This window comes from Anabrus simplex, chromosome 13 (genome assembly GCF_040414725.1).
Source record: "Anabrus simplex isolate iqAnaSimp1 chromosome 13, ASM4041472v1, whole genome shotgun sequence".
NCBI lineage: Eukaryota > Metazoa > Arthropoda > Insecta > Orthoptera > Tettigoniidae > Anabrus > Anabrus simplex.
This window is the reverse complement of record NC_090277.1, coordinates 54,105,703-54,133,082: the sequence shown is the minus strand read 5'-3', so window position 1 is coordinate 54,133,082 and position 27,380 is coordinate 54,105,703. Positions and strand designations below refer to the sequence as shown.

Genomic DNA, 27,380 nt, shown 5'->3' with positions numbered 1-27,380 from the left:
ACAATGTTCTCACACTTAACTTTAATAAGGTGACATTTATTTTATGTGATTGATACATCACCAGTTTAATTTTGAGTTCAATTTAATCCATCAGTAATGACTGTGTTCTTCTAATTAATTAGTGAAATCCCACTGTGAAGACAACTGAGTGCAGCTTGTGACTCGTTAAAGATCGCTACTAACAATAATCTCATTTGTGCAGATCAATTACTTTGAATCCATTTCGTATCCCAGTGCAGTGTTACGACCAAGACCATGAGTGCTCCTAGATCATCCAGACCTCCTAGATATTCGAGACCAGCTCGGAAGATGGTGGCACCATGAGCAAACATTGCGACCCCGCAATGTACCAGGACCAGTTCGACCCCAGGAGAAGTACTCATTGTAACTGTTGTGCTGAGGTGATGTTAAATACTGATTTTATTTTATGAATAAACTTTGAGTGAAAATTAGCGTTCCATTATACTTATTTTACTTCCCTCTCCTCTGTAACAAGTCAGATAAGGACCGGACACCCCTGTGCCGAGTCTTGTGTTCAGCTAGCCATCGAAACAAACTTTTACGGTTACAGTACATACAGACAGAAATTACGGAAAAATAAAAAGTGCATTTCCTTGTTACTGTGGACATGACCGATACAGAAATACCATTCTTTTCAAATTCTGAGCAATGTACAGACAAAACTCTTACTTTATATATATAGATTAACATAAGTTATACAGTAATACCTTTTTCAGTTGTACAAAAAAAAAAATCTCTATATATATAAAATAAGAGTTTTGTCTGTACATTGCTCAGAATTTGAAAAGAATGGTATTTCTGTATCGGTCATGTCCACAGTAACAAGGAAATGTATTTTTTACTTTTCCGTAATTTCTGTCTGTCTGTATGTATGTACATGCATCACGAGAAAACGGCTGAAGAGAATTTAATGAAAATCGATATGTAAAGTCGGGTGATGAACCACTACAATCTAGGCTATAAATTATTTTATTCACGCTGAGTGAAATGGTAGTTTAGGGGAAGGCCTGAAATTTAATTCTCAAATATTTATGTCATTAGTGGTCGTGTCTTAATGAAAATAGGTATGCAAAGTCGGTGTAATAAGTTGCTACAATCTAGGCCATAAATAATTGTATTCACGCTGAGTGAAATGGCAGTTTAGGGGAATGCCTAAAATTTAATTTTCAAATATTTATGTTATTAGTGGTCGTATCTTAATGGAAATCGTTAGACAAGGATGGGAAATAAGTCGCTACAATATAGGCTATACGTAATTGTATTCACGCTGAGAAAAATGGTAGTTTAGGGGAAGGCCTAAAATGTAATTCTCAACTATTTATTATATTAGTGGTCGTATCTTCACAAAAATTGGTATGCAAAGTCGGGTAATAAGTCGCTATAATCTAGGCCATCAATAATTTTATTCACACTGACTGAAATGGTAGTTTAAGGGAAGGCCTGAAATGTAATTCTCAAATAAGTTACTTATGTTATTAGTGGCCGTATCGATAAATACTACATAACTAACATAACTTTAGTTATGTCGTAAGTTAGTGTAGTTATGTAAGAAGTTATTAATTTTCCTATCACTTACACTGACGTTTTTGTAATGACCTATGTTGAATTCAGTTAGGAAAACCACCAAGTCAGTCTTTCTGAGAATCCCGTAGCAAAGCACGGGTACATCAGCTAGTACAGGGAGAATAATTTAAGTGTTCAGACTTCTTCTCGCATGCCGTGGGAAGTCCCAGGTGAGCGCCATATGGCTTCTGTCAACACGGCGAGATAAGAAGTGTTCACTGCAGCGCGCATCTGTTTAGCACTCTGTCCCTCAGTTAGAAAATATTGGGCTTTTTTTTTTTTTTGCTAGGGGCTTTACGTTCCACCGACACAGATAGGTCTTATGGCGACGATGGGATAGGGAAGGCCTAGGAGTTGGAAGGAAGCGGCCGTGGCCTTAATTAAGGTACAGCCCCAGCATTTGCCTGGTGTGAAAATGGGAAACCACGGAAAACTATCTTCAGGGCTGCCGATAGTGGGATTCGAACCTACTATCTCCCGGATGCAAGCTCACAGCCGCGCGCCTCTACGCGCACGGCCAACTCGCCCGGTAATATTGGGCTTTTAAGATGTGTTGTGAGGTTATCATGATGGTGAGCAACAGTTGCTCACGTCCGCAGGTATTACCTACCATTACCCTGCATGTGTCCCCCGGGTGGTGCTAAGCGAGCAACTACGATCAAGATGAGACCGAACTGCCATAAACGACCTCTCGGTCATGATAACCTATATTCGTCGAACAGTCCTTCTAAGGACTATGAATTTCAAACACGGAAGATCGGCCCACAGATCAACATCTGCCAGTTTAACATCGAAGGCATTAGTAGAGCCAAGAGTGAGTATTTATCAAGCATTTTACAGAAGCACTCAGTTGACATTGTTGTACTACAGGAAACACATACAGAGAACACTGAACAGTTATTGGCAAGGGGAAGGATACCAGGATTTAAAATGATAGCAGCTCACGACCATGCTAAATACGGAATTGCTACTTATATTAGAAACAACATTTGCAACTACAGTACCCTACCAGTAAGCGATCATCCAACCTATTTCTCCACCTCAGTACAAATAGAAGACATCATGGTAACGAATATTTACAAGCCACCCAATGAAATATGGCCTGATCCCATTCCCATAATACCCTCTCATAATAACATCATCCTTCGAGATTTCAACAGCCACCATACATCTTGGGGCTATAAGTGAGATGATGAAAATGGAACTAAGGTCTCAGAATGGGCTGAAGTAAACAACCTTGCACTGATATATGACCCCAAAGATAAGGGAACGTTTCACTCTGGCCGTTGGAAATGTGACTACACACCAGACCTTTGCTTTGTCTCGCACAATTTTATTTCACCATCTTGCCGTGTTAGGAGACAAGTGCTCAATAACTTCGCGCACAGCTAGCACAGACCCATAATCTACCAAATAGGAATTCAGATCCCAGTTATACAATCTACACCCAGACCTCGCTGGAACTTTCAGAAAGCAGACTGGGTTGCTTATGCCAAGTCTACTGATGCCAACATCAGATGGATTAAACCTGTCCCAGAAAACTACATGAGGTTTGTTGGCTTAATAAAATCAGCAGCAAAAACCTATATTCCTAGAGGATTCCGTAAAGACTATATACCGGGATGGAGTGAAGAGTCCAGCAGACTGAGTAAGGAATTCGAAGAAAATAGCAGTCACGAGAAAGCAACAGATTTACTACAATCACTTGATCTTGCTAGAAAAGAGAAGTGGGTAAAGACTGTAAAAGACATGAATTTCACCCATTCCAGCAGAAAAGCATGGTCACTTATTCGGAAATTAGATTCCACATCCATACCACCAAAGCAACATTCCCCAATCAAGGTAGAAGCAATAGCAAATCACCTCGTTTCCACCTCTAAAACAACAAGGAATAAACTGACCACGAAATGGGTTAAAACTGAGCTTAAACAGGCAAAACGAGAAACACAACCGAAAGCAACCTATTCACAACCTTTCACATCACAAGAGGTCGATGAGGGATTAAAATCACTCCGAAATGGCAAAGCTGCAGGACTAGATGGAATCTACCCAGAACTACTAAAAAACTGTGGTCCAGCTACAAGAAGATGGCTTGCTGCATTCTTCAGCTCCATACTTCAGTCAGGAAGACTTCCCCCAATCTTCAAGAAGTCAAACATTATTGCCCTTCTGAAACCAGAAAAGGATCCAACTCTCCCACAAAGCTATCGACCTATAGCTCTACTCTGCGTCACCTACAAGTTATTAGAAAGACTGATACTAAACCGAATAGCACCAGCCATCGAAGCATTCCTTCCAGTTGAACAAGCAGGATTTCGACCCAGACGTGACTGCAGTGACCAAGTACTGTCCTTGACCACATATCTGGAGGTTGGTTTTGAGAAGAAATTGAAAAGCGTCTCTGTCTTCTTAGATCTTACAGCTGCATATGACACAGTCTGGAGGGAAGGTCTTATGCTTAAACTGATTAAAGTTGTTCCTTGCTTAAAAATTACTACACTAATTGACAGAATGTTAAGCAACCAACTATTTCAAGTTCACTCAGAACACAACAGAAGCAAATTCCACAAAGTCAACAATGGTCTGCCTCAAGGGTCGGTTCTATCTCCTACTCTCTTCAACTTATACATCCACGACCTGCCTGAAACAGTGTCCTGAAAGTTCATATATGCGGACGATATTTGCCTTAAAATTCAACGACCCAACTTCGCAGAAGCTGAAATAGTTCTTAACCGAGACCTTGAACTGTTGGATGACTACTTTCAAAGATGGTACCTTCATCCCAATCCACAGAAAACAGTGACATCTACATTCCATCTGAACAACGCAGAAGCAAACCACCATCCAAGGGTATTCTTCAAGGGCCATGAACTACAATATTGTGCCAATCCCAGTTACTTAGGAGTAACATTGGACAGGTCTCTTACGTACAAAAATCACCTGCAGAAAACCGCGAACAAACTAAAAAGTCGTTATAACATTCTCCAACGATTGGCTGGAACTTCCTGGGGAGTGGATGGAAACACATTAAGGACAACATCTCTGGCCTTAGTCTATTCTGCAGCAGAATACTGCTCTGGTGTCTGGCTTAACAGTGCTCACACACAGCTAGTAGATTCACAACTTCGTCAAACCATGCAAATCATAACTGGTACACTTCGTGCTACACCGACCCAGTGGTTACCGGTTCTCAGCAATGTACTACCTCCACATATCAGGAGACAGAAGGCCCTTTTTCAGCTATGGACCAGAATGCTAAAGAATGAACGTCTACCTGTTCATGAGGATATCAGACAGAAATGCACACGCCTGAAGTCTCGCCAGCCTGCTTGGAAGACAGCCGTGAAGATAACATCTAGCGAATTCAACCCCACCTCTAAATGGTTAACAGAGTGGTCTTTATCCCCACCTCGGGCAATAGTGGATATTAATAACCCATCCACAAAGCTGGCAGGCTTTGATCTGCCACGTTGCACCTGGAGTAGACTAAACCGCATGAGATGTGGAGTAGGTAGAACAGCATCTACTTTACACACCTGGGGCTGGTCAGTTTCTCCATACTGTGATTGTGGGGAGGTTCGACAAACAATGAAACATGTAGTGCAGGAATGTCCACTCCGTGCTTTCACTGGCACCATGGAAGACCTCAACTCAGCAACACCCGAAGCAGTGAAGTGGGTGGCAGGTTTGGACATTCACATTTAGTGACATGTACATCACTCGCACTCAGTGTGTATATATGAACTGTCAGAGCTTTCTTTGACTGTATAGATATGATAATTTGTATTTACTTTGTACTTATCTGAAATGAAATTCCTGCGCACTATTATCCAGAAAACCAGGAAAGACAAGATTAGAAATGAGAAAATTAGAGGAGTAGGAATAGATGCTTCTCTCCTCAATAAGATTCAGATATCAAGACTGAAGTGGTTTGGTCACATGAAGAGGATGCCAATAAACAGAACTGCAAGGAAGGAATTTGACAGAAAGGTAGAAGGAAGACGACCCGTGGGAAGGCCACGAAGGAAATGGATAGAGCGATGTACTGCTGAGAGGTCATGATTGGGACAAGTTGGTGGAGGAAGAATGGTACAAGGACAGGATGAGATGGAGGAGGCTCATATACCACACCCGGGAAACTGGAGATGGCTTAGGATGATGATGATGATGACTTTGTACTCATCTTTCACTGGTTGTGTAAATAGTTTATAGGTTGTCATTATTCACCATACGCCAAATAAATAAAAATCATGATGGTCAAATACACTATAGAGCAAAGAATATTTTTGGTCGAGTGTTATTTGCAAAAGAAGAAGAAACCAGTTAAAATGTGCCTTCGAAAATTACGTAAACAGTTTCCCGGTGTGACAGTACCATAAAAACGTTACGTGCATCAGCTCGTTTACAAGTGGCGTAGTACTGGTTCCGTAAGCAAGAAGAAAAAGAAGTGAAGGAGAACAGCTCTCACACGGGAGAGGTTAGAAGATATACAGGCAAGACTTCAGGTCAGTCCACATAAGTCGCTTCGGACAGTAGCTCAGGAAAGTGGTATTTCACCTTCTTCAGCACGTAATGCAACAAAATTGTTACGTTTACGATTTTATCGGGCTCATTCAGTCCATAACATACTGCTTACAGATTTCAATGCAAGAATACGATTTTGCAATTGGCCAATAAATAGTGTCCACAACGGTATTGTGGATCCGAATTTTCTTTTTATGAGCGACGAAGCCTGGTTTCATTTGAGTGGATATGTCAATTCACAGAACAATAGAATCTGGGATACAGACAACCCGTACATTTTACAGCCGAGACCTCTGCACGATGTGAAAGTGGGTGTGTGGTGCGCTATCATTGCCAGACGAATTATCGGTCCGATATTTTTTCAGGACTCGATTACTTCTGACCGTTATATTCACAACATTCTGGAACCATTTTTTGCTGAACTGACTGAAGAAGAGAAAAGGTACGGCTATTTCCAGCAGGATTAGTGCAACGGCTCATATGGAGCGTAGCTCTATGCGACGGTTACGGGAAATGTTTGATGATGATCAGATCATCAGTAAAGGCTTATGGCCCCCTCGTTCGCCAGATTTAAGCACGTGTGATTTTTATCTATGGGGAAATCTTAAAGGAAAAGTTTATAGGAATAATCCTCGAACTGCAGAAGAATTAAAAACTGAAATTAGGAACATTGTGCATTCTATCGGTGTCCATGAACTAGAAAGTGTGTTTCGAAATCTCATTACAAGATGTGAAGCTTGCATTGCAGCTGAAGGAGATCACTTTCAGCATCGTCTGTAAATACTGGTGAATTCAGTTCAATTTCCTAGTTGATTTATTTATTTATTTGTTTATACATTTATTTATTACTGGCGAGTTCAGTTTAAATTCCTAGTTGATTTATTTATTTGTTTATTCATTTACTTATTTGTCCAGAGCATCTATGTAGCCGGTGAGTTCAGTTTCGTTTAGTTTCTATAGGCATAATTATGCTGCTTCTTTGAGCCGACTATGGCTGCTTGTCATGGCGGGCACTGCACTTGCTGTCTCCACTTCCCAGCGCGCCTAATTCTCGGCACTCTGCTCTGCACTTTCAAATTAATCACCCTGTATATATATATATAAAAGAACACTTTTCTTACATTTACGACTCCGTTTTTGCACTAAAACAATATGTGAACCTTTTCTGTTTTACATTTGTATAGCCTCTGCGCGCAGCAAGATCACGAAGACGTTTTACCGACATCAGTTCTGCCTGTGTGGTTTCAGTCTGGGATTCTAAATAGGCCATCAATTTGTCCAGCTGCATTGTTGCATCTCCATGGGTCATTGTTTCTTCTGACGGAGAGGCGGTTTCACCTCCCGAGGAATGAGAGGCAATAATTTTATTTATCTGTCATTATACCGTAGCCTGAATTACAGTAATTTTTCAACCAGTCATTTATGTCGTTCACATCTATGTCCAAGCATCCGGGAATGCGTGCAAATGTGTCAAGGAACTCAGAAGAATCCTTGGTTTCCCATTCTCAATTCCAGGTGAATGCCGGGACGGTATCTTTGATAGACCGCGGCCGATTTACTTCCAATTCCTGTCCTCAACTATCCTTGGCGGAAAAGATATTCAAGAAGAATTCGATCCCGTAAAAGGAATACCGTACAAGCAAATATAACTTTTTATTATTTTCAATCCAGATAAACCGGAGATCCGGATTAATGAGGGTCGGATAAACGAGGTTCTTGTGTACTTGGAATTAAGAGGTGGTGACGGCGGTGATTACTTTTTTAAGAGTAAGTCAATTAAGCAGCCGTCCTCTATTTAGGCCTAATGCAAATCTGAGAGAAAAAATGGAAGGGATCCAACTTCAAAAAATGAAGGTATCAGCCAAAGGAAGACAAGGACCATGAAAGACTCCTTAGGTTTCGCAACCTAATACCGCTGGAGTTGGATAAGAACAAAGAGTTGACCAAGGGAGGTCGGATAGGATAGATGTCAGTGAAGAGCCTGGTACAAGTAAGTGGAAGCAATGCCAAGACTCAGCTAAAGGCCCCATGGCCGCCAACCTATGTTCCCAAGTTAAGAGCCGCTGGGGCTCCTTTTAGTCGCCTCTTACAAAGGGCAGAGAATACCGTGGGTGTTATTTTACCACCGCCACCCAAAGGGGGGGAGGCTGTAGTTAAGACTGCCTAAAGAGTTATTTCCAATTTCAGTTTTTTTAAACAGACCTCGGACAGAATTAAGAGAGAGAATATGGGACTATTACGGTCTAGAGAGAGAAAAAGAAATATTTCATATTTACTTAGAAATGGCGTTATTATATTCTACTACTACTACTACTACTACTACTACTACTACTACTACTACTACTACTACTACTACTACTACTACTACTATTCAGTCCAAGGACAGTGAGTCTACTTATAGAAATCCTTAGTAGATCATCCAATGTCACCATCTTCAGCAATCTAAAGACTTGAACACCATTATAGGATGATCCACTGTCACTTGGTTTCGGAGACATTCGAGTTTGAAATCAGGATAGAGTGTGGTAATCATTACTGTAACTTTTTCATTGTTAATATTAGTCTTTTACGGATTGAGATCACTTTCCTTTCTCTCCACGACAGCCTTGTTTCATCAAACCACACACATAGGAACCATGTAGTGAATATAACCAAGAGGGTAGGCAACCAGGTTTTGAGATCGCACCCTATCAATACAAATTGATATGAATGGTAACTTGGGATCAATCACAAGCCTACGCTTCCAGACAACACCAAAATGTCAATTGAGAATAATATAAAAAATTACTTGTACAATAATAATAACAACAACAACAACAACAACATGGCCTCAGTTACAGTGTGCAGGCATTTTGATTTCACACCATTTCGACGTTTTGTTTTACTCTACTGGACAGCAGAGAGTCGAATATCTGCTGGGCGATTTATGACTGAATTTTAGTTAACATTTTTAACACTAGTGTAGGATTGTTGATCAACTACATTTCAACTGCTAGGAATAAAGGAAAAAAATGAGCCTCATTGCTCCTTCCCCATGTGGGAGGGGGGTAGAATAACACCCTTGGTAACTCCTGCCTATCGTTCGAGGCAACTAAAAACAGAGCCCCAGGGGCTAACTTGGGGCCGTGGTTTGGCGACCATGGGGCTCTTAGCTAAGTCCTGGCATTGCTTTCACTTACTTGTACCATGCTCCACTTTCATATGTCCTAACTGACCTCACCGAGCTCGATAGCTGCAGTCGCTTAAGTGCGGCCAGTATCCAGTAATTGGGAGATTGTGAGTTCGAGCCCCACTGTCGGCAGCCCTGAAGATGGTTTTCCGTGGTTTCCCATTTTCACACCAGGCAAATGCCGGGGCTGTACCTTACTTAAGGCCACGGCCGCTTCCTTCCAACTCCTAGGCCTTTCCTATCCTATCGTAGCCGTAAGATATATCTGTGTCGGTGCGATGTAAAGCAAATAGAAAAAAAAAAATAGCTAACTGACCTCCCCTGGTAAACTCTTGTTCTTTTCCAACCCCAACAGTATTAGGTTTGCAAATCCTAGGGTGTCTTTCATTTTCACGTCCTTCGTGGCCCTTATCTTTCCCCTCTGATTAGTGTTAATAGGAGACAGTTGCCTAGTTGTACTTCTTCTTAAAAAAATAATCACACCACCACCATCATTGCTCTTCAGAGAGGCGACAATTTCTGTATAGCATCTCATTATGTTATTATGCTTTTCAAAATGGAATGCTTACGCTGCAGGAGAGTGGAGAAGTGCAAACTGGAAATCAAGTAATTCCAAGTGCCCATACACAGATATTTCAAACGCAGCACCCGATACATTGGCACAATCTGCTGGTGTTATAAATATGAAAAACACTCCAGAAATCTGACATTACATTTTAAACAACCCTGTAACTTCTAAAATCTGATCTAATTATCAACAATGCAAAATTTATCTCACCTCTCCTTATATGCTATATCAAGTTTCTTCAGTTTTTTGTTGTACTCAGGATGGGTCCCATCTTTCAGTTGCTGCAACTGCTTTTTCAAATTAGCCAGTTTATCTTGGTACATTCTGTAACAAAAAGGAAATCACAAAAAGTACTACTAAATAACACCACCTTCATATTTTGGAATCGTGTATTAAATATTTCTTGAAAAATAAATAAAACGAAAATAATTCAATATAAAATGTACTCTATAACTAAGCTTTGAAATGAGACAATTTACATCATCATCATTATTATTATTATTAGGGTTTGGATATTCAGGAAATGTCATATTTTCCCTGTCTTCCATTTTGACTACCTGTTCGAATTAAGCACGAAGTGGATGTTTCTGAGCATTTTTAGCCTTATTTTATAGAGCTTATGAATGAATATTTTACCAGCCCACCTCTGTGGTGTAATAGTTAATGTGATTAGCTGCTACTCCCGGGGGACTGGGTTTGATTTCCGGCTCTGCCACAAAATTTGAAACATGATATGAGGACTGGAATAGGGTCCACTCAGCCTCTGGAGGTCAACTGAGTAGAAGGAGGGGAGTGTGTGTGTGTGTGTTTGATTCCTACCTCAGCCATCCTTGAAGTGGTTTTCCAGTTCTTCTCCAGGCAAATGGCGCGATGGTACCTACCTTAAGTCCATAACTGTTTCCTCCCCTTTTCCTTGCCTATCCCTTCCAATCTTCCATCCGCCCCACAAGGTCCCTGTTCAGCATAGAAGGTGAGGCCGCTAGGGCGATGTACTGGTCCTCCACCCAGTTTCATCCCCAACCAAATGTCTCACCCTCCACGACACTGCTAATAAATAAATAAATAAATAAATATAAGGGTTTCAGGCCCTTGAGGCGGTAGAGGTGGGATCCCACACTGAGTCCGGGGAGGGGGAGAGACCAACTGTGGAGGGTAAACGGATAAAATAAAAAGAATAAAGGAATATTTTACCATTTTTATTACTTTGGTCATATTTTACATGGAAAAAATGTACTGTACTTTGAATGTGATAACCGATGTTGTGTTGTGTTTGTGGCATTGTGACAAAACTTGAAGCCTGGGTCTCAAAACTTAAACACTGATATCTTGAATATTACAATACCTAATACCCTCCTTCCCACACCACTATACATTCCAATGCTTGTGAAATCAGCTATTTCTACTACATTTCCAACTATTATTATTATTTACCACAAATCATATAGATTTGCTTCAAAGATTATTTACAATAATTGTTCACATATTTACACTCGTACAATAACCCATTCACTCGACCCCACTTACACTCCCTTTCACTCCCGTCCATGTACACACAAGGATTTACATCTTTTTGCATCGTTTGTAAACTGAGTTAGAGACAAGGCTTTTATTTTACGTGGTAGCTCATTCCAGAGACGTGCGGTGCGGGCGTAGTAACCGGATTGGTATGAAGTGATATGGACAAATGGAGGGACAAGATTAACAACTCTGCGGACTGAGCGAAAGGCTGCGAAACGGGTCAAGGTTAATGGAGCCGGCGAGAGTTTTTGATTATTTGACTACTTGATTAGCTCTGATTTCACAACCAAAGTAAAATTCAACTTACTGCTCTTTGATCTCTGTGTACTCCTCCGATTTTCCCATGTCCGTCTCGCTGGCTTCTTCAGTGTCTGTAAGGAAGTGAAACCACACTTGAAATATACCAAAAATTCATTACAACCAGGAAGGACACTCAATGAAACAGAAAATGTGTCACCACAGATCTTTTACTTACTGACATCGTATCATACACTTGAAGTATCAAATGGACTTTTTCCACCCTTCAAAAATCCGACTGCCTCTGCCGGGTTTGAACCCGCTACCTTGGGATCCAGAGGCAGACACACTACCACTGATCCACAGAGGGCATTAATAGTAATATCAGACAGGTAAACATTAACTGCAAAATTGAACTATTTTTGTGTTATTCTCATGAACAAGATGTAACAGTATTATGAACTTCTAGTGTTCTACTGCTTGTTCACAATAAAACGGCGCTTAACACTTGGTTGCTGAGGAGTGCCATATGGGTTTGTGATGTCGAGAGGAATCGAGTGCTCTTGTGCGATTCCCCGCTAATCCAGACACCGCTTACACATGTTATGAAATGAAATGGCGTGTGGCTTTTAGTGCCGGGAGTGTCCGAGGACAAGTTCGGCTCGCTAGATGCAGGTCTTTCGATTTGACACCCGTAGGTGACCTGCGCGTCGTGATGAGGATGAAATGATGATGAAGACGACACATACACCCAGCCCCCGTGCCAGCGAAATTAACCAATTAAGGTTAAAATTCCCGACCCTGCCGGGAATCGAACCCGGGTCCCCTCTGACCAAAGGCCAGCACGCTAACCATTTAGCCATGGAGCCGGACGGCACTATGTTATAGTCAAGCTAAACATTTAGTAATTGATGCATAATTATGCTGACAATGAAGATCTATCATTTAAATAAACAGTTTACCAGTATTTACATTTTAATATGGAGCACGCAATGACTCAAATATTTAATAATATTACATAACGGTATCTAGGTTATGTTAACTGGGTGGTCTGTAAAAACGGCAGGGCGGTGCGCCCTCTAAAACAGTCCTAGGGAGAACACTGAATACCAATATAATGGGTCCATTATTAGACATTATACATTTTCAGGCTAACTCATTCATTCAATCTATATATATATAAAATAAGAGTTTTGTCTGTACATTGCTCAAAATTTGAAAATAATGGTATTTCTGTATCGGTCATGTCCACAGTAACAAGTAAATGCACTTTTTACTTTTCCGTAATTTCTGCCTGTCTGTATGTACACGCATCACGGGAAAACGGCTGAAATGAATTTAATGAAAACTGGTATGTAAAGTCGGGGGGTGAGCCACTACAATCTAGGCTATAAATCATTTTATTCACGCTGAGTGAAATGGTAGTTTAGGGGAAGGCCTAAAATTTAATTCTCAAATTTTTATATTATTAGTGGTCCTATCAATAAATACTACATAACTAAGTTATATAGAATTAAATTTCCGATCATTTATGTCTTATACATGTGTACCATACTGGTTATGATAACAAAGATATTCATGACTTTGTATTTTTTGTTGCTAAGTCCATATCAACACCGAGCCACGAGAAAATTGGTTAAAAGGTTTTAATGAAAATCGGTAGGTACATAAAGTTGGGGAATAAGAAACTACAGTCTAAGCTATAAACAATTTTATCACTCTATTAGCCTCCATTTCTTGCATTGAAATCTCCCATAAGCACTATCCTATCCTTGCTCTTAATCCTAACTACAATGTCACTCAGTGCTGCAGAGGCAATCTTTCTTGTATGATGTCCAATAAATCCACAACAGAGGTTGAATGTTGATAGAACTGTTCGACATTCTTGTAACACGTATAATAAAATCTTGCTATGCTGTAAGGAATACTCCCAATTCAAGTAAGAACCAATAGAACCTTGCTCGCAATGTAAAACAACCTTACCGATGGAGTGCAACTGACAGAATGAGAGTGGCGTAGAGTAGGGAGGGAGGAGGACAACCTCTGCGCCAATGTTGAACTTTATACCTTCTAGAACTCAATAGAAGCATTTAGATTTCACTTCAAAACAGGCATATTACAATTTTAAATGTGCAATTTTAGAATATTCGTCAACAGAGCTCATTTTTATTCAGTTTTACAATAATTGTATGATAAATATTCATATAGTTTAATTATACGTGACATAATTCCCAACATTTTATTTGTCACTGATAAACATTACATTGTTACATCTGTAACAGTTCACAGATTCACCATTTTATGTGCATCATTCCATCACATACTCAATTCATTCTTTTATATTTCATTCCACCGTGTAATTCTGTTTTAAGACTTTGGCATATACATATGTATCTTGGCTAGGCTGATGATGGCCCATACAGGGCCGAAACTAGTACCTCGTAACTTGTTGTAATGTTTTTGTAAACATCGCAATTTATGTAAAGTATTGAGTAGGTGGATTAAACCTTGTATTTATTTTACATGTAATCTTAATTCAATACCGAACCAATAATGAAATTTATAACATTGAATAACATAACATAATCAGCCAGGTACATTGCTGTGGCTTTTTTTCGCCTTTACTCAGCATAACACCATCTGGTCATTACAGCACAAATGATAACATGTTGGCTGCACTCGGCTCTTTCTGCACTCATGCCGTTAGCTCAGGGAGCAGTCTCTCTCATCACCCACCTACGTTGTTAACAGTAAACATGGGGTCTTTATCAATAGAAAATTATTAGAGTGGTTCTGTCTTCTTTATAACATAACATGAAACGTACCTGAAAACATTCTGTGGCATAAAATCTTAGGCAAATAAGAAGCTGTAATATTGGAGGTACAGGGAAGCCTCATAGGCTTTGTTTAAAAATGACTTAAAAGAATAGAATGGTTCAGTTCAAAAGAAAGACAGGATTTTTTCTGTTTCTTTCACGTAGAACCGATACAGATAGGTCTTATGGCGACGACGGGACAGGAAAGGCATAGGAGTAGGAAGGAAGTGGCCATGGCTTTAATTAAGATATAGCCTGGTGTGAAAATGGGAAACCATCTCCAGAGTTGCCGACAGTGGGGTTCACCACACTCTCCTGAATGCAAGCTCACAGCTGTGTGCGCCTAACCGTATGGTCAACTCACCCGGTTAGGAAATAAGTTGCAACCCTAATTATGGGTATGTGGAGAATTGTTGACACTCAGCCTAGGCTGTTGACTGTCCACGACTAATCAGGCTTCAAGGCTTATTGTCCGTGGCAGCTGATACTCGAGGACAAGTCTGAATACCTCTCCCTTCCCTCCAACATAACTTCACGCTGTATTGCTCCAAATGCATAATCTCTATTCTAATCCCATCTGCATACCAATTCAGTCACCAGAGTTCAGATTATTATATCGTGTGTATAAGTGAAAGATTGAAAATTAAAATCCGCAGCCTGTTTCCAGTCATACGACAGGGTCAGGAATGGAATGAATGAAGCCCCATCTAGCGGCGAGGATAGGAATTGTGCAGGCTGCTGAAGCTTGCCGCACTCCTCTGGGGCAATGATTAATGAATGACAGATGAAATGATATTGGAGTGTGTTGCTGGAATGAAATATGACAGCGAAAACCAGAGTACCCGGAGAAAAACCTGTCCCGCCTCCGCTTTGTCCAGCACAAATCTCACATGGAGTGACTGGGATTTGAACCACGGAACCCAGTGGTGAGAGGCCGGTGCACTGCCGCTTGAGCCACGGAGGCTCAAGTAAAAGATTATAATATTAAATAATAATACAAATTGTTGTATACAAGGAACTTGGTATACAAGGCACAACATAAAAGTTTATTGCTTCAACACATTTATACAATATGTACATGAAATAGAACGAAACTTTTCTTGAAGCTTGTTGAGTTGCACACGTTTAATGTTAATATAAGGTAGTAGGCTGAGGGCCTGAATAATATTTACACTTGTACAAATTGAGATTCCTATATACATTCAACCTTGTCTTGATGAGACAGTCTGTTCAAATGAGACTAAATGACTATGTTCTTGATAGTCGCAAACTATCGGTCATGTATAACAACAAGTGGAACTTGTAGAGAGAGTTCGTATTAGCAGAATGCTAACAGGAGGCATATAACTTGCAAGGAACTTGTGTCTAATGTTCATATATAGCAGAATGCTATGATTGGAGTCGGAGCACTGTAGGGGACTTGAGTGAATAGCAGAATGCTTGTATGGGTGCTCAACATGGCTACAGGATGCAGGATGAATGAGGCAATGTCCAGAGGTGAAACCTCACGGCCAGTAATCAGTCCACCTGTTCAGAACACATTTTTAAGAGGGTACCTCCGTGTCTGTAGTGTCTGCGGTGTATAGTCTGGTCGTTAGACACTGTGGTAGTCCTGGAGAGGCGAGAAACGTTGCTCCTTTTATAGCGCTGGCTGACATCACCGACGATCACGTCAGCGCACTGCAGTCTGTCTCGTGGTCTCTGGAAACGTCCATGTTCGGCGGGGTGCGGAGCTTGTAGGCGCGGAGGACACACACAACACAAATTTGCAGGTCGACCTCCGACAAGGCTGACACACAACTGAATATCTGTAGGTTTAGAACAGACTCGGGCCCTGTTTATTCAACCTCAGTTAGGCCTAACATTTAACTGCCTGTTAATATAATTTAACAGTGAACTTAACCAAATTAGCATTTAATCAACATTGGTTAAGACTAACAATCTGTTAAATTCTCAGTTAAATTAACTGTCCAGGTTTAAGCAGTTAAATTCTGTTAGCTCAAAATATGGCAGTTGCATTAGATGCAGAACTTCTGTATCTTGAATATTTGGAATATGATAGGCCTTTTCCAGGAAGAGTTACAAAGGGAAGAGATGATTTTCATACAGTTATTTCAGTTGCTTGATTGTAGGTTGACTGATATCAGTACATAGATTGAATTCACTAGGAATTTTCTGCCGAGCGTCACTTTGAGCTTTGAGCACGGATCCATTAGTTTGTATAACAGGTAATTCAGTGTTTTCTCCAGAAATTTTCGCCAGCCGGTGATAGGAATGAGTAGCTGGGCGGGAAATACTACGTAAACAATTAATATGATCAAATTTTATTTTATTCCCCTCGGAGCATTAACAATAAATATCAGACAGGTAAACATTAATTGCAAAATTGAACTATTTTAGTGTTATTATGAACAAGACATAAGAGTACGGTATTTTGAACTTCTCACTGTCTGTTGCTCATTCATCATCACGTAAAACCAGGACTTACCACTCGGTTGCTGTAGAGTGCCATGTGCAATCTAGTGCTCACATGCTAATCCGGACACTGCTCATGCACGATACTCTGCGATAGTCAAGCTGAACATTTGAACTCGGATGTAACTGATGCAATTATGATTACAATAATAGTTATCATTTGAATAAACAAAACAGTTTTGCATTATTTGCATCTTCATTTGACTCAAATATGTATTAATGTTATGAAACTAACACATATCTGGATTATGTTAGCCAGGCGGTGTGTAAAAATGGCAGGGTGGTACGCTTATTAAAAAAGCCTTAGGGAGAACACTTTGTATATATGTGGAAATAATTTCCAAAATAAGAGAATTTGTACCACGCATTCTCTTCGTGGCTTTTTTTTCATACTATAAATTAACATGAAATTCACAGTCAAGACAAAAAATATGAATAAATGTTGACTTCACACGCACCTTGGTTTACAGCTGTATTTAAACAAAGCACGCTCACAAACTGTATAGTTTTGTCACTGATTTTCAATGATCGTGACACTTGGGAGAGTTAACACTGTGTTAGCTAACAGTTCCCAGGAAATGTTTGGATGAATGCAAGAAACTTAACATGCTGCTAAATTTTTAACATTATGTTAACAGTGTGTTAGTGTTCTTTTAACTAAGACTGAATAAACCGGGCCTCAGGCATCTTCTAGTAATAACAAACTGCTAAATTTGTGACAATATTAGCTTTCTTACCTTCAAATTCTGTGTTTTTGTCAGGTCAAAAACCATGGTTGTTAAAATTACTTTTAACCTGTAGGTTGAGATGAGACATGATGCTATCAACTGATGACAGAAAACCAGCAACCTTGAGGTCTTTCAGAGATGGCCCTCCATCTACAGTCAGTCTTTCCTTTTCTCTTTCCTTCCTCTCTGCTGTTTTCAAATTTCAGTATTTTTAAAAACAGATAGCACTTCTTTTCCTAGCATTTACAGTTCCACTAAATTCCTTGCTGATTTCTGCCCAAGCTTTGTTTCTTCTTCTCCTTTCAAGCTCACGTCGGTTTTCTTGCCTTCAATAATGTCTGAATTTTTTCAAAAGTTCTAACAAAACTTCCTTCTCAAAATTAGTCATCGGTTGCATTTTCTTGTCTTCTAAATCTGTACAAAATACTGTGAAAAATTACAATACAGTAGGCCGAATCAGCTGTGGTTACTAAAAATGCTTGGTGGAAGCCTCATTTCTTTCCTTTCCTTTTTTTTTTTACTACACACATTATCATTGCCAAACTCAAATACAGTTCATAAAATTTCTACTTTGCGAAGTCTACTACAGCCAAAGTCAACTTTGGAGAAAGTAGCGTCTACGAAACAGACGTACAGCAAAGTTAGGCACCCTTATCAAAGTAGACTTTGTAAAGTATTCGCTCAAAGTTTTGTTCTTGAATACGATCCGAAGGTGACAGTGGACGATACTACAATCATAATTTGTCCCACATGTTCATATCACCAATTCACAATCATTGACAAGTTTATGCAAAGCAAACAATATTGTACATATATATGCATGATTAAATAGGAGTGGTGGTGGTGATTATTGTTTTAAGAGGAAGTACAACTAGGCAACCATCCTCTATATAACACAAATCAGAGGGAAAAAACAGAAGGGATCCAACACTTCGAAAAATGAAGATATCGGCCATAAGAAGACAAGGGCCACGAAGGGCCAGAAAATGAAAGATTCCCTAGCCCTCGCAAACCTAATAGCATTGGGGTCGGGAAAAAACCAGAGTTGACCAAGAGAGGTTGGATAGGATAGATGAAAGTGAGGAGCTTGGCACAAGTAAGTGGAGCAATGCCAGGACTCAGCTAAGGGTCCTGTGGTCGCCAACCCACACTCCAAAGTTTAGTCACCTCTTATGACAGACAGGGGATACCATGGGTGTTATTCTACCGCTCCCACTCACAGGGGGATGATTAAATAGGAGCATGTTGCTTTAGAATGAAACAGATCATTCTTTGTTTATTAGTGTGTATGTGTGTGTGTGTGTTTGCAGGTATGTTACAGTGTTAAAAGCATTTAGTGTTTTTGAAAGAGTGAAAAGCTTTAACTTTACATTAATGAGAAAAATCATGTGACTTACCAATGTGAAAGTGACTGCGGGTCTGCTTCAAGTCATTTTATCCATTTGTATCTCAACGCGGTAGAAATTCAGTAAGACTTACATTACTTTTATAGAATGATAAGGATGTAATATGTTAGAAAATTTAATGGCGCGTGATAAATTCTATTAGGTTATAAAAGCAAAATTAGTTCTGAGGGACAGCGGGTGGGTTCTTAACTGTCGCAGTGAACACATCTCTTCTCTACAAGGTATTCCACTAAAGATTTCCAACATATTACATCCTTATCATACTAGAAAAGTAATGTAAGTCTTTACAGAAATACACAACTGCCCAGACCAATGGAGGTGTCATGCGGGATACTAGAGGCCTAGGGCTGCTTCGCGGCTTCTAACCTGGGAGCTTAAGCCCCCAAACCCCCTTTGCTTGATCCAGACCAATGGTCTAACCAATCTAAACCAATGGCTTCGTCACCAACTCACCCTAACCAATCCAGACCAATGGCTGTGTCACGCAGGATACTAGTGGTCTTTGTCACGAGATTCGTAAATTCAAAAGTAGCGCCGCTGCACTAGGACTAGTTCTTTATATGAACGGCTGGCAGCTCTGTACCGCACGATCAAGCCCTTCGCAAGACGCGAGCGAGAAACAAATAACAGTGCAATCACGCCTAGATGCGTGCGCTGGAAAGTGTAAGTTTTTCTGAATGTTTGCCAAGATATGTTCATTGCGCTGTCCAGGAACCCACCTAACCACCCCCAGAAGCACATTTACTTTTATAACCTAATGAAGAGTATTACACGCAATTTTCATTTCTGAAGTGACTACTTGCATTCCTATTGGCCAATGTAAAGTGGCACTTGATGTCATTCCCGTCGATAATGTTAATCATAATCCATTACCAAACCCAGCACAATATATATCGCTGATCTTGTCCAGATCCTATCCTAACCGTCCGCACAGCAAGAACCAGTCCAGACCAGTGGCCTTGTCCAGGTCCTATCCTAACCGTCCATATGGCAAGAACCAGTCCAGACCAATGGTTTTGTCCAGCTCCTAACCTAACCATCCACACAGCAAGAACCAGTCCAGACCAATCATGTTTCCACATGAAACTAGAGGCCTAGGGCCGCTTCTAACCTGGGGGCTTAAACCCCCAGACCCCCTTTGCTTGTCCCTATATCACTAGTCTTGTCCAGGTCGTATCTTAACGCCCGCATGGCAAGATCAACTCCTCACCAACCATGTAACAATAATCACCACCACCAGCCCACTCACTTAGTTCCTAAGGCTGGCAGCTCTTAGCACCACTTGACAACATCCTTCCCGAGAAGGCCACGAGCGTGTCAACAAAGGACAGTCGTTACATGTGTGTGAAAGTCTTGTCGACCGGGCTGAAGTAATGATGAATTTAAGCGTACTAAGGATGGAAGTTCTTCAACTTACTTATGCCAGGCTCCTCACTTTCATCTATCCCATCTGACCTCCCTTGGTCAACTCTTGTTTTCAGACCCCGATGGTATTAGGTCGTAAGGCGAAGGGAGTCTTTCATTTTCACACCCATCATGGCCTTTGTCTTTCTATGCCCGATAGCTTCATTTTTTGAAGTGTTGGACCCCCTCCATGCTTTTTTATCATATATAAACAAGCACAAGGTTAGCTGATTGAGTAGGCCTACCTGAGTTGCATAGCCTATCTTTTCTGATGAATGGTAGCCTACACAATCTGTGTGAAACATTTTTTTTTTTTGGTTCAGTATAGAAAAAACAGCAAAGCAGTCAGAATTTAACCGTACTAAGGATGGAAGTTCTTCCAACTGAAATGCTTCTAGGTTGTACCAAAACAGTTGTAAAAGTAGTCATTTTCAGTTTCGTTTCATAAGCAGATCAGCAGCTGGGCCTATTTTCATTTTGGGTTAAAATATTTGCAAGTATTGGTAATCCTGAAAGTGACAGGAGGGTTTTGGAAATGAAACACACACGAAAAGTCTTTTAATTGCTTCAATTACTTATAACAAAAGAAATATGATGTTGACGGGGCGAAATAATACCTTAAATTCTGACTGCTTTACTGTTTTTCTATACCGTACCATAAAAAAGGTTAAAACGTGCCAGCACCCAGCTAAGAGCCCCATGGTCGCCAACCCACCCATTGCTTGTAAAGTATTTAGCTATGTTAGAGTGATGGTTCTTAAGGTTAGGTACGTACCTTCATCACTTTCGTCCGGTTCGTCATTGTCTCTATCGTCATCCAAATCATCATCGTTGTTGTCATCATCAAAATCGTATTCGTCGTGAACGTACGCAGACGAATACGGCGAACCGTGATGTGATGACATTTTTGTCAGATACGATTGTAAATACACCATGAAATTATCTTTATATAACAACTTTCAAACAGAAAAACTAATGACCGTTTCTTGACAGCCACAACTCTAACTTAACACGTCTAATAACGTACAACATTCAACACAGCATTCAACAACTAGAACAACTACCAAAGACAAGAATTCAACACGATGGTCGCCATCTTTAACTTTTTGAGCTTTGGTGGGTAAACACAGGGAGTAAAGACGAAACAAAAGAGCGTCAAAAACCGCATTCTTGCCGTTCGTAAACACGCAGATAGCGCAGATTGGATGCTAATACACTTCAGAAAAATATCTACAGAGAGCGCTGGTATCGCAAGTCGATGTACTCTTTAAGTTGAGAAATATTCTTCAGGACGTCATCTATAAGAAAACAGAACAATATTGCTTACCAGACTGTGATGTCATATTTTGATAGTATGAATCCACCGTGGATGACGTGAAATTGCTTAGCGGGTGTGGTTTGTTCTCGGTAGCATAATCGATAGCGCTAACTGTACTGGCCAGAGTTCGAGTCCTATTATAGCAACAATTATTTTGTACTGTACAATTGGACCTGATCCCTTTATATAAACGAAGAACTTCTTGTTCAGTGTAAAGAATAGTAGGATGTGTTGACGAGGAAATACGTCGATTGCCATTTGCTTCAATAGGCATATTTCCAATAAACTAAACTAGGGTGACCTTTTGCCCTCCGATTAAAGATATCCCAGTCTCGTAACATTTAGAATTCCTTCCCTACAAGAGAAGAAAATGTGTATTGCATTAGGCTCACAATAAAAGCGACGAATTTTAATCTGCAACATACAACTACAGTATTTCATCGACTGGGCAAGTTGAAAATTATTATTATTATTATTATTATTATTATTATTATTATTATTATTATTGAGTTAACATGAAATTAATAAAATAGTAATAATAAAGCAGTAGTTTTAATATTCGTAGTAGTAGTTTCCAGTAGTTCCTTCAGCTTATCCTAGATATTTCTAGGGGTAGCTGAAGACACACAGACTTATTTTGGATAAAGTCATCAGGATCAAGAGGCTAGAGTGGACTGGACCTGTACTTCGTACCAATGACAACAGCGTGATGAAGAAGATATTTAATACGTTGCCGGAAGGATCCCGAAAAGTTGGAAGACCAAAGCTGTGGTCTGTCAGAACATCAGAATCTTAGGAATTAAGAACTGCAGGAGCATGACACTGAACATGAAAGAATGACAGAAACTTTTTGAGGGAATTCCAAGGCTCACAAAAGACTGTCAAGCCAATGATGATGATGATTTGGGTTTCTATGTCACCAAATTTTCACAGAAAATAATTTTCATTCTCAAAGCAGGGCAAAGTAGCAATATTTTGAAAAAAAAAAAAAACTATGAAAGCAGAAACAGGTGATGACTGTTTCAAGAGGAAGTAGAACTAGGTAACCATCCTCTTTGAACAAATTAAGTAGAAAAATAATGAAAATAGGCCTAAATTTAAAACTATTTATTAAACAGAGAAATTAGAAGATGATCTTAAAAAAGGACGAAAATAAATTTTATTAAGTCATTAGCCGGAAAGGATACTGAAAACTTAAAATTTAGAAACCCGTGATTAATTCACTCTCACACAGAAAAGCTAATGACGAGATCAGTAGCATTCCGATCGTCGGCCTGTATGAGTTCGAGTGTCTCTTGCAGACCGAGGTTTCTTCTTAGGCCAGAGGGATCGGCGCATTGTGTGAGGATGTGGGCCACGGGGAAGTCGGCACCACAGAAACACACTGGAGTGTCTTCCCTCTTAAGGAGGTAAGAGTGCGTAGATCTTCCATGGCCTATCCTCAGCCTACACAAAACTACGGCTTCTCTCCGAGAAGGCCGGAAAGATGACCACCGCACGGCAGTTGTCTTCCTAATTGCTCTCAACTTGTTGGGAGTTCAGATAGCTAACCACACCTATTCCCAGGACACCAAGATGGTTCGGCGTAGCCAAAGCTGGATCTAGGATTCCCTAAAGGGAGAGGCTAACTTTAAAAAATTCCCACGAAACAAAAACAAAGAGTAATTATTGGGATATTTTACTTTCGTAGTGATTAATTTTTCCAAATTTATTTTAAGGAAGTTGTTATAATATAGTAAACGCTAGTTAAGGTAAATTGATATTTATTTCACCACAAAATTCCAATACATATTGCTTAAAGTATTACTGATACATCAACTTTACTGTGTTCAGTTACGTGTTAGCTGTTCACATCAATCAACATTTGACCTGTTATAAATTTACAAATTCATTTAGCTGGTTCTCTCCCATTGTACTTGTACGCTTTTAGCGCTTACGTAGAGGCGGGAAACTTCTTTTTGTGTAGACTGTTGTGACCGGCAGAGTGGTAAACATTTGTAGCAATAACCTATATATTGGGAAAGAACTAATATATACAACTTTTTGGACTTCTATTTTCTTCTGGACGAAACGTTGTCCAATTATCTCTCCATAGTGATATTTTCGCTCTTTCAGCATTTGTTGCCGTGCGATCTGCATCTTACATTTGTGCTGCTTTAATAATTTCGTCTACCTAGAAAAATGACTGGGAATAAGCCCTTCTGAAGGGGTCACTTTGTTAACAATTGTAATCATGTCAACGCCGCTAGAAGAAGCCCTTATCTACAAAATTGTGAAATGTGTTATTTTCTGCTTCATTTTTTGTCTTTTCAAAGGACGATAAAACTGAAACACTAGGAAATGTACTTTTGCTATTCATTGCATAGAAAATAGTATTCTGTAAGCTAATATTTCAATATTTCTGCTAACATTAATGCATCGCATCCTCAAGCTCGTCGTTACTTGCGAAGCCTTGGATTCGACGGTCGCTGCCAACATGGAGCCTAGTGTTGCCAGTCCTCCGGTCACTGCTAGGACGAGTTCGAGTTCCATACTTACTATTCTATAGTCGCTATGCTACTATTCATCCCTAGCGAACCTTAGTGACACAGCCTGTGCTTTTAATGCAGGAACAAAATTTTTAGTTATAATTTCATTAAACGAAAAAAACTTTGTAAACTTCTAAATTAAATAAGGAGGGAGGGAGGGAGGGAGGGGGGATAAAGCCCCCCTTAGCTCGTCCCTGGATCCGCTTCTGGGCGTAGCTGAGAACAAATATCCGTAGCAGGTACATTCATAGTTGTAGGTGGTAAAAGGGCAGCTTTTTTGCAGCTTCATCAGGGCGTTCATTTCCCGCAATCCCAACATGTCTTGGGAGCCACGAGAAAGTGATTCTAGTGCCAGCATCATACAACCTGGCTAGAAGGTCATGAATCCGCTGCACCAGTGGGTGTTGTGGGAACAGATGACAATAGACTGCATAAAACTTAACGAGTTGGTAAATACGGGAAACTGGTCTCTTTCGCCAGCCAGTGCAAACTGCAGAGCTTCTACGATAGTGAAAAGCTCCGCGGTATACACGCTACAGACATTGGGAAGCGAGATCTTCGTGCGAACATCATCGGAGACGAATAAGCATCCTACATTTTCTCCGATCTAGGAACCATCCGTAAAGACATATCGCGCGGCTGGGATACTGGTGAACGAAGTCCTGTAAATACATCCGATGAACAGAGGCGTCCGTATTCACCTTAGATCCGCGGAATAGATTTCATCGTATATCCAGCTGCGGAACTATAGGTGGGCCCACGAGACTTGGAGTCTGACATTTGAGCGACGAAAGCAATAACTACGAAGTGCGCTGCATTGTCATGGTCACCTCCATCTGTGGCATATCACCCTTACATACAGGCTGAATATTTAACTAAATATGTAGGCCTAATGCAATTCGATAAACTTCGACCCGTTCCTAAGCTCGCCCTAATAATTCCAGCATTTAAGACAGATCACGTCATTGCCGATAAATATGAGATTTCATAATCACTAACCTGACAATAACCTAAAAAGATTCACATGTTAAATAGAGAAAAGAACTGTACAACTAGCCACTGATTAACTCACAAAAATAAACTAACAACGAAAATAATATTCAGGAAAAAAAACACGTAAATAATATATTAAGTGCATAAACCAGCAACAGCTAACACAGTACCAATCCGAACAATATCACAAAAGCGACCGAGAGCAAGCAAACCCACGTGGCAATAGCTTCCTTAAAAGTGGCATCTCTGTTATCGTTGCCACGGCAACAGACCATTTTCGAGCAGCGTTAGTCAACTTTTTCTCGCCGGTGGCGCTAAACGTCAGACTCAAACTCTCGTAGGCCCAACTATAGCCACGGAGGTTACTTCGCTATGGGTCCGCTCAAGACAACTGCCGATAGCCACATCTAACTCACGACAGAAGCTATCAATTTGAATCCCAACCGGCTGTGTGGCATTCGACCGTTTTTGGAACGCCTGGTGGTATCGGGTACTAAAGATGCATTGATAACCTGGATGTTGCGACATTTCATGAATTTTGGCAGCGTGCGTGAGGATTATCTTCTGGCGTCTTATTCGATTCGTTGGCATGCTGGGAATGGGGCTAGTATGGAAAGCCTCGGTAGCCTGCTTAACTCTGCTATGGTGAATACTATCTAAAAGCTTCAGCGTAAATCTTCATGCGGAACCATACACCGCACTGCCATAGTCAATACGGGAAAGGGTCGCAGCCGTGTAAAAACGTAGCAGCGCCACGTTCGAACCCACTGTCTACCGAATGCAAGCTCACAGCTGCGTGACCCTAACCGCACGGTCAACTTTGTCGGTATGTAAATAACTCATAGGGAATCTACCACTAGGGTGACGGCCCTAAATGCAGATCATTGATTGATTGACTTGTAACAAACGTTCGTTATATAACTCATACCATTCTAAGAAGTGTATAATGAATGGTGAAACGTTATTTTTAAACTGTTATTTATAATCTTTTTTTTGTAACTGAGGTAACCGTTACACGAAAATAACATTTTCCGCTATCACAATGCAGATGTAGTAGGGATACGAAAGAAGTTGATATTGCAAATGCAGCGGTGCTTTAAGTTGAATCACAAAATTCCGGTGTAAATAGGAACCTAAAATTATGAAAATTTGTGTTAAAAAACGGTGTTTCTCGTGTTAGTGGAGTATGTGAATCATCTTATGTAGTGGGCTTGTGCAGTTAATTATTCAATATTTTAGGTTACGACGTTGAATAAAATAACCGGTCTATTTGTAGAATTACTGGTTACCAGCACCGAGCAGAGTGATAAAGCTTGTCAGTACACTATGGCTATATGGCCAAGCTTTGCATTTGGGGTACCGTGAGTTCGAACCCACCATTGCGTCGGGGGTGTTTCTGTGGTTTCTCATTTTCACTTCCAGGCAGTTTCTATTCATAGGCCACAGTCAATTCCTTACATCTCCTTACCCCACTTTCATTCACCATTATTCATTTTATCATCATTAGCTCCTTAACAGAGGTTGGCGTCTGGAAGGGCATCCGGGTGTAAAACATCGCGCAAGTATATTTTCTCCGCTACACGGCATAAACATAAAATAATGAATATGCCCTTGGGCTTAAAAGACGAGCAAGCGAGTACAGATTCTTTGGTTGTTTCATCTTAGTAGTCTTTTACAGATAATGCATTCTTTGACTCCACCCACAGGGAGAAAAAATGATTGTGTCCACAAACGAATTGTAAGGCTCATGAATTATGAAAACAATGAAAAACATTCTAGACCTCGTAAATATATTATTATAAAATCCACAGCTTGATTCCAGTCATTTGACTGGGTCAAGAATGGAATGAATGAAGCCCCATCTAGCAGCAAGGACAGGAATTGTGCCGGCTGCCGGAGCCTGTCGTACTCCTCTGGGGCAATGATTAATCACTGACAGATGAAATGATATCGGAGAGTGTTTTTGGAATGAAGCCGGCCCCGTGGTGTAGGGGTAGCGTGCCTGCCTCTTACTCAAACGCACCGGGTTCGATTCCCGGCCTTGTCAGGGATTTTTACCTGGACCTGAGGGCTGGTTCGAGGTTCACTCAGCCTACGTGATTAGAATCGAGG

The 27,380-nt window shown here is 40.4% G+C and overlaps 1 protein-coding gene across 3 annotated transcripts in view; it reads right to left on the bottom strand.

Moving 5' to 3' along the window:
- The window catches only part of LOC136885069 (sin3 histone deacetylase corepressor complex component SDS3), a 126,229-nt gene extending 104,672 nt beyond the window's left edge, over nucleotides 1-21,557 (bottom strand). The window contains exons 1-3 of one of the 3 annotated variants that reach the window (XM_067157473.2): nucleotides 21,205-21,557; nucleotides 11,671-11,734; nucleotides 10,056-10,169 (exon numbers count right to left, since the gene is read on the bottom strand). In XM_067157473.2, the coding sequence (XP_067013574.1) occupies nucleotides 10,056-10,169; nucleotides 11,671-11,734; nucleotides 21,205-21,364 (338 nt within the window). In that variant the 5' untranslated portion in view covers nucleotides 21,365-21,557. The remainder of the gene's footprint in view (nucleotides 1-10,055; nucleotides 10,170-11,670; nucleotides 11,735-21,204) is intronic. The other 2 variants (XM_067157475.2, XM_067157474.2) reach the window with 2 other exon arrangements.
- Between the last annotated feature and the right edge of the window lie 5,823 nt (nucleotides 21,558-27,380).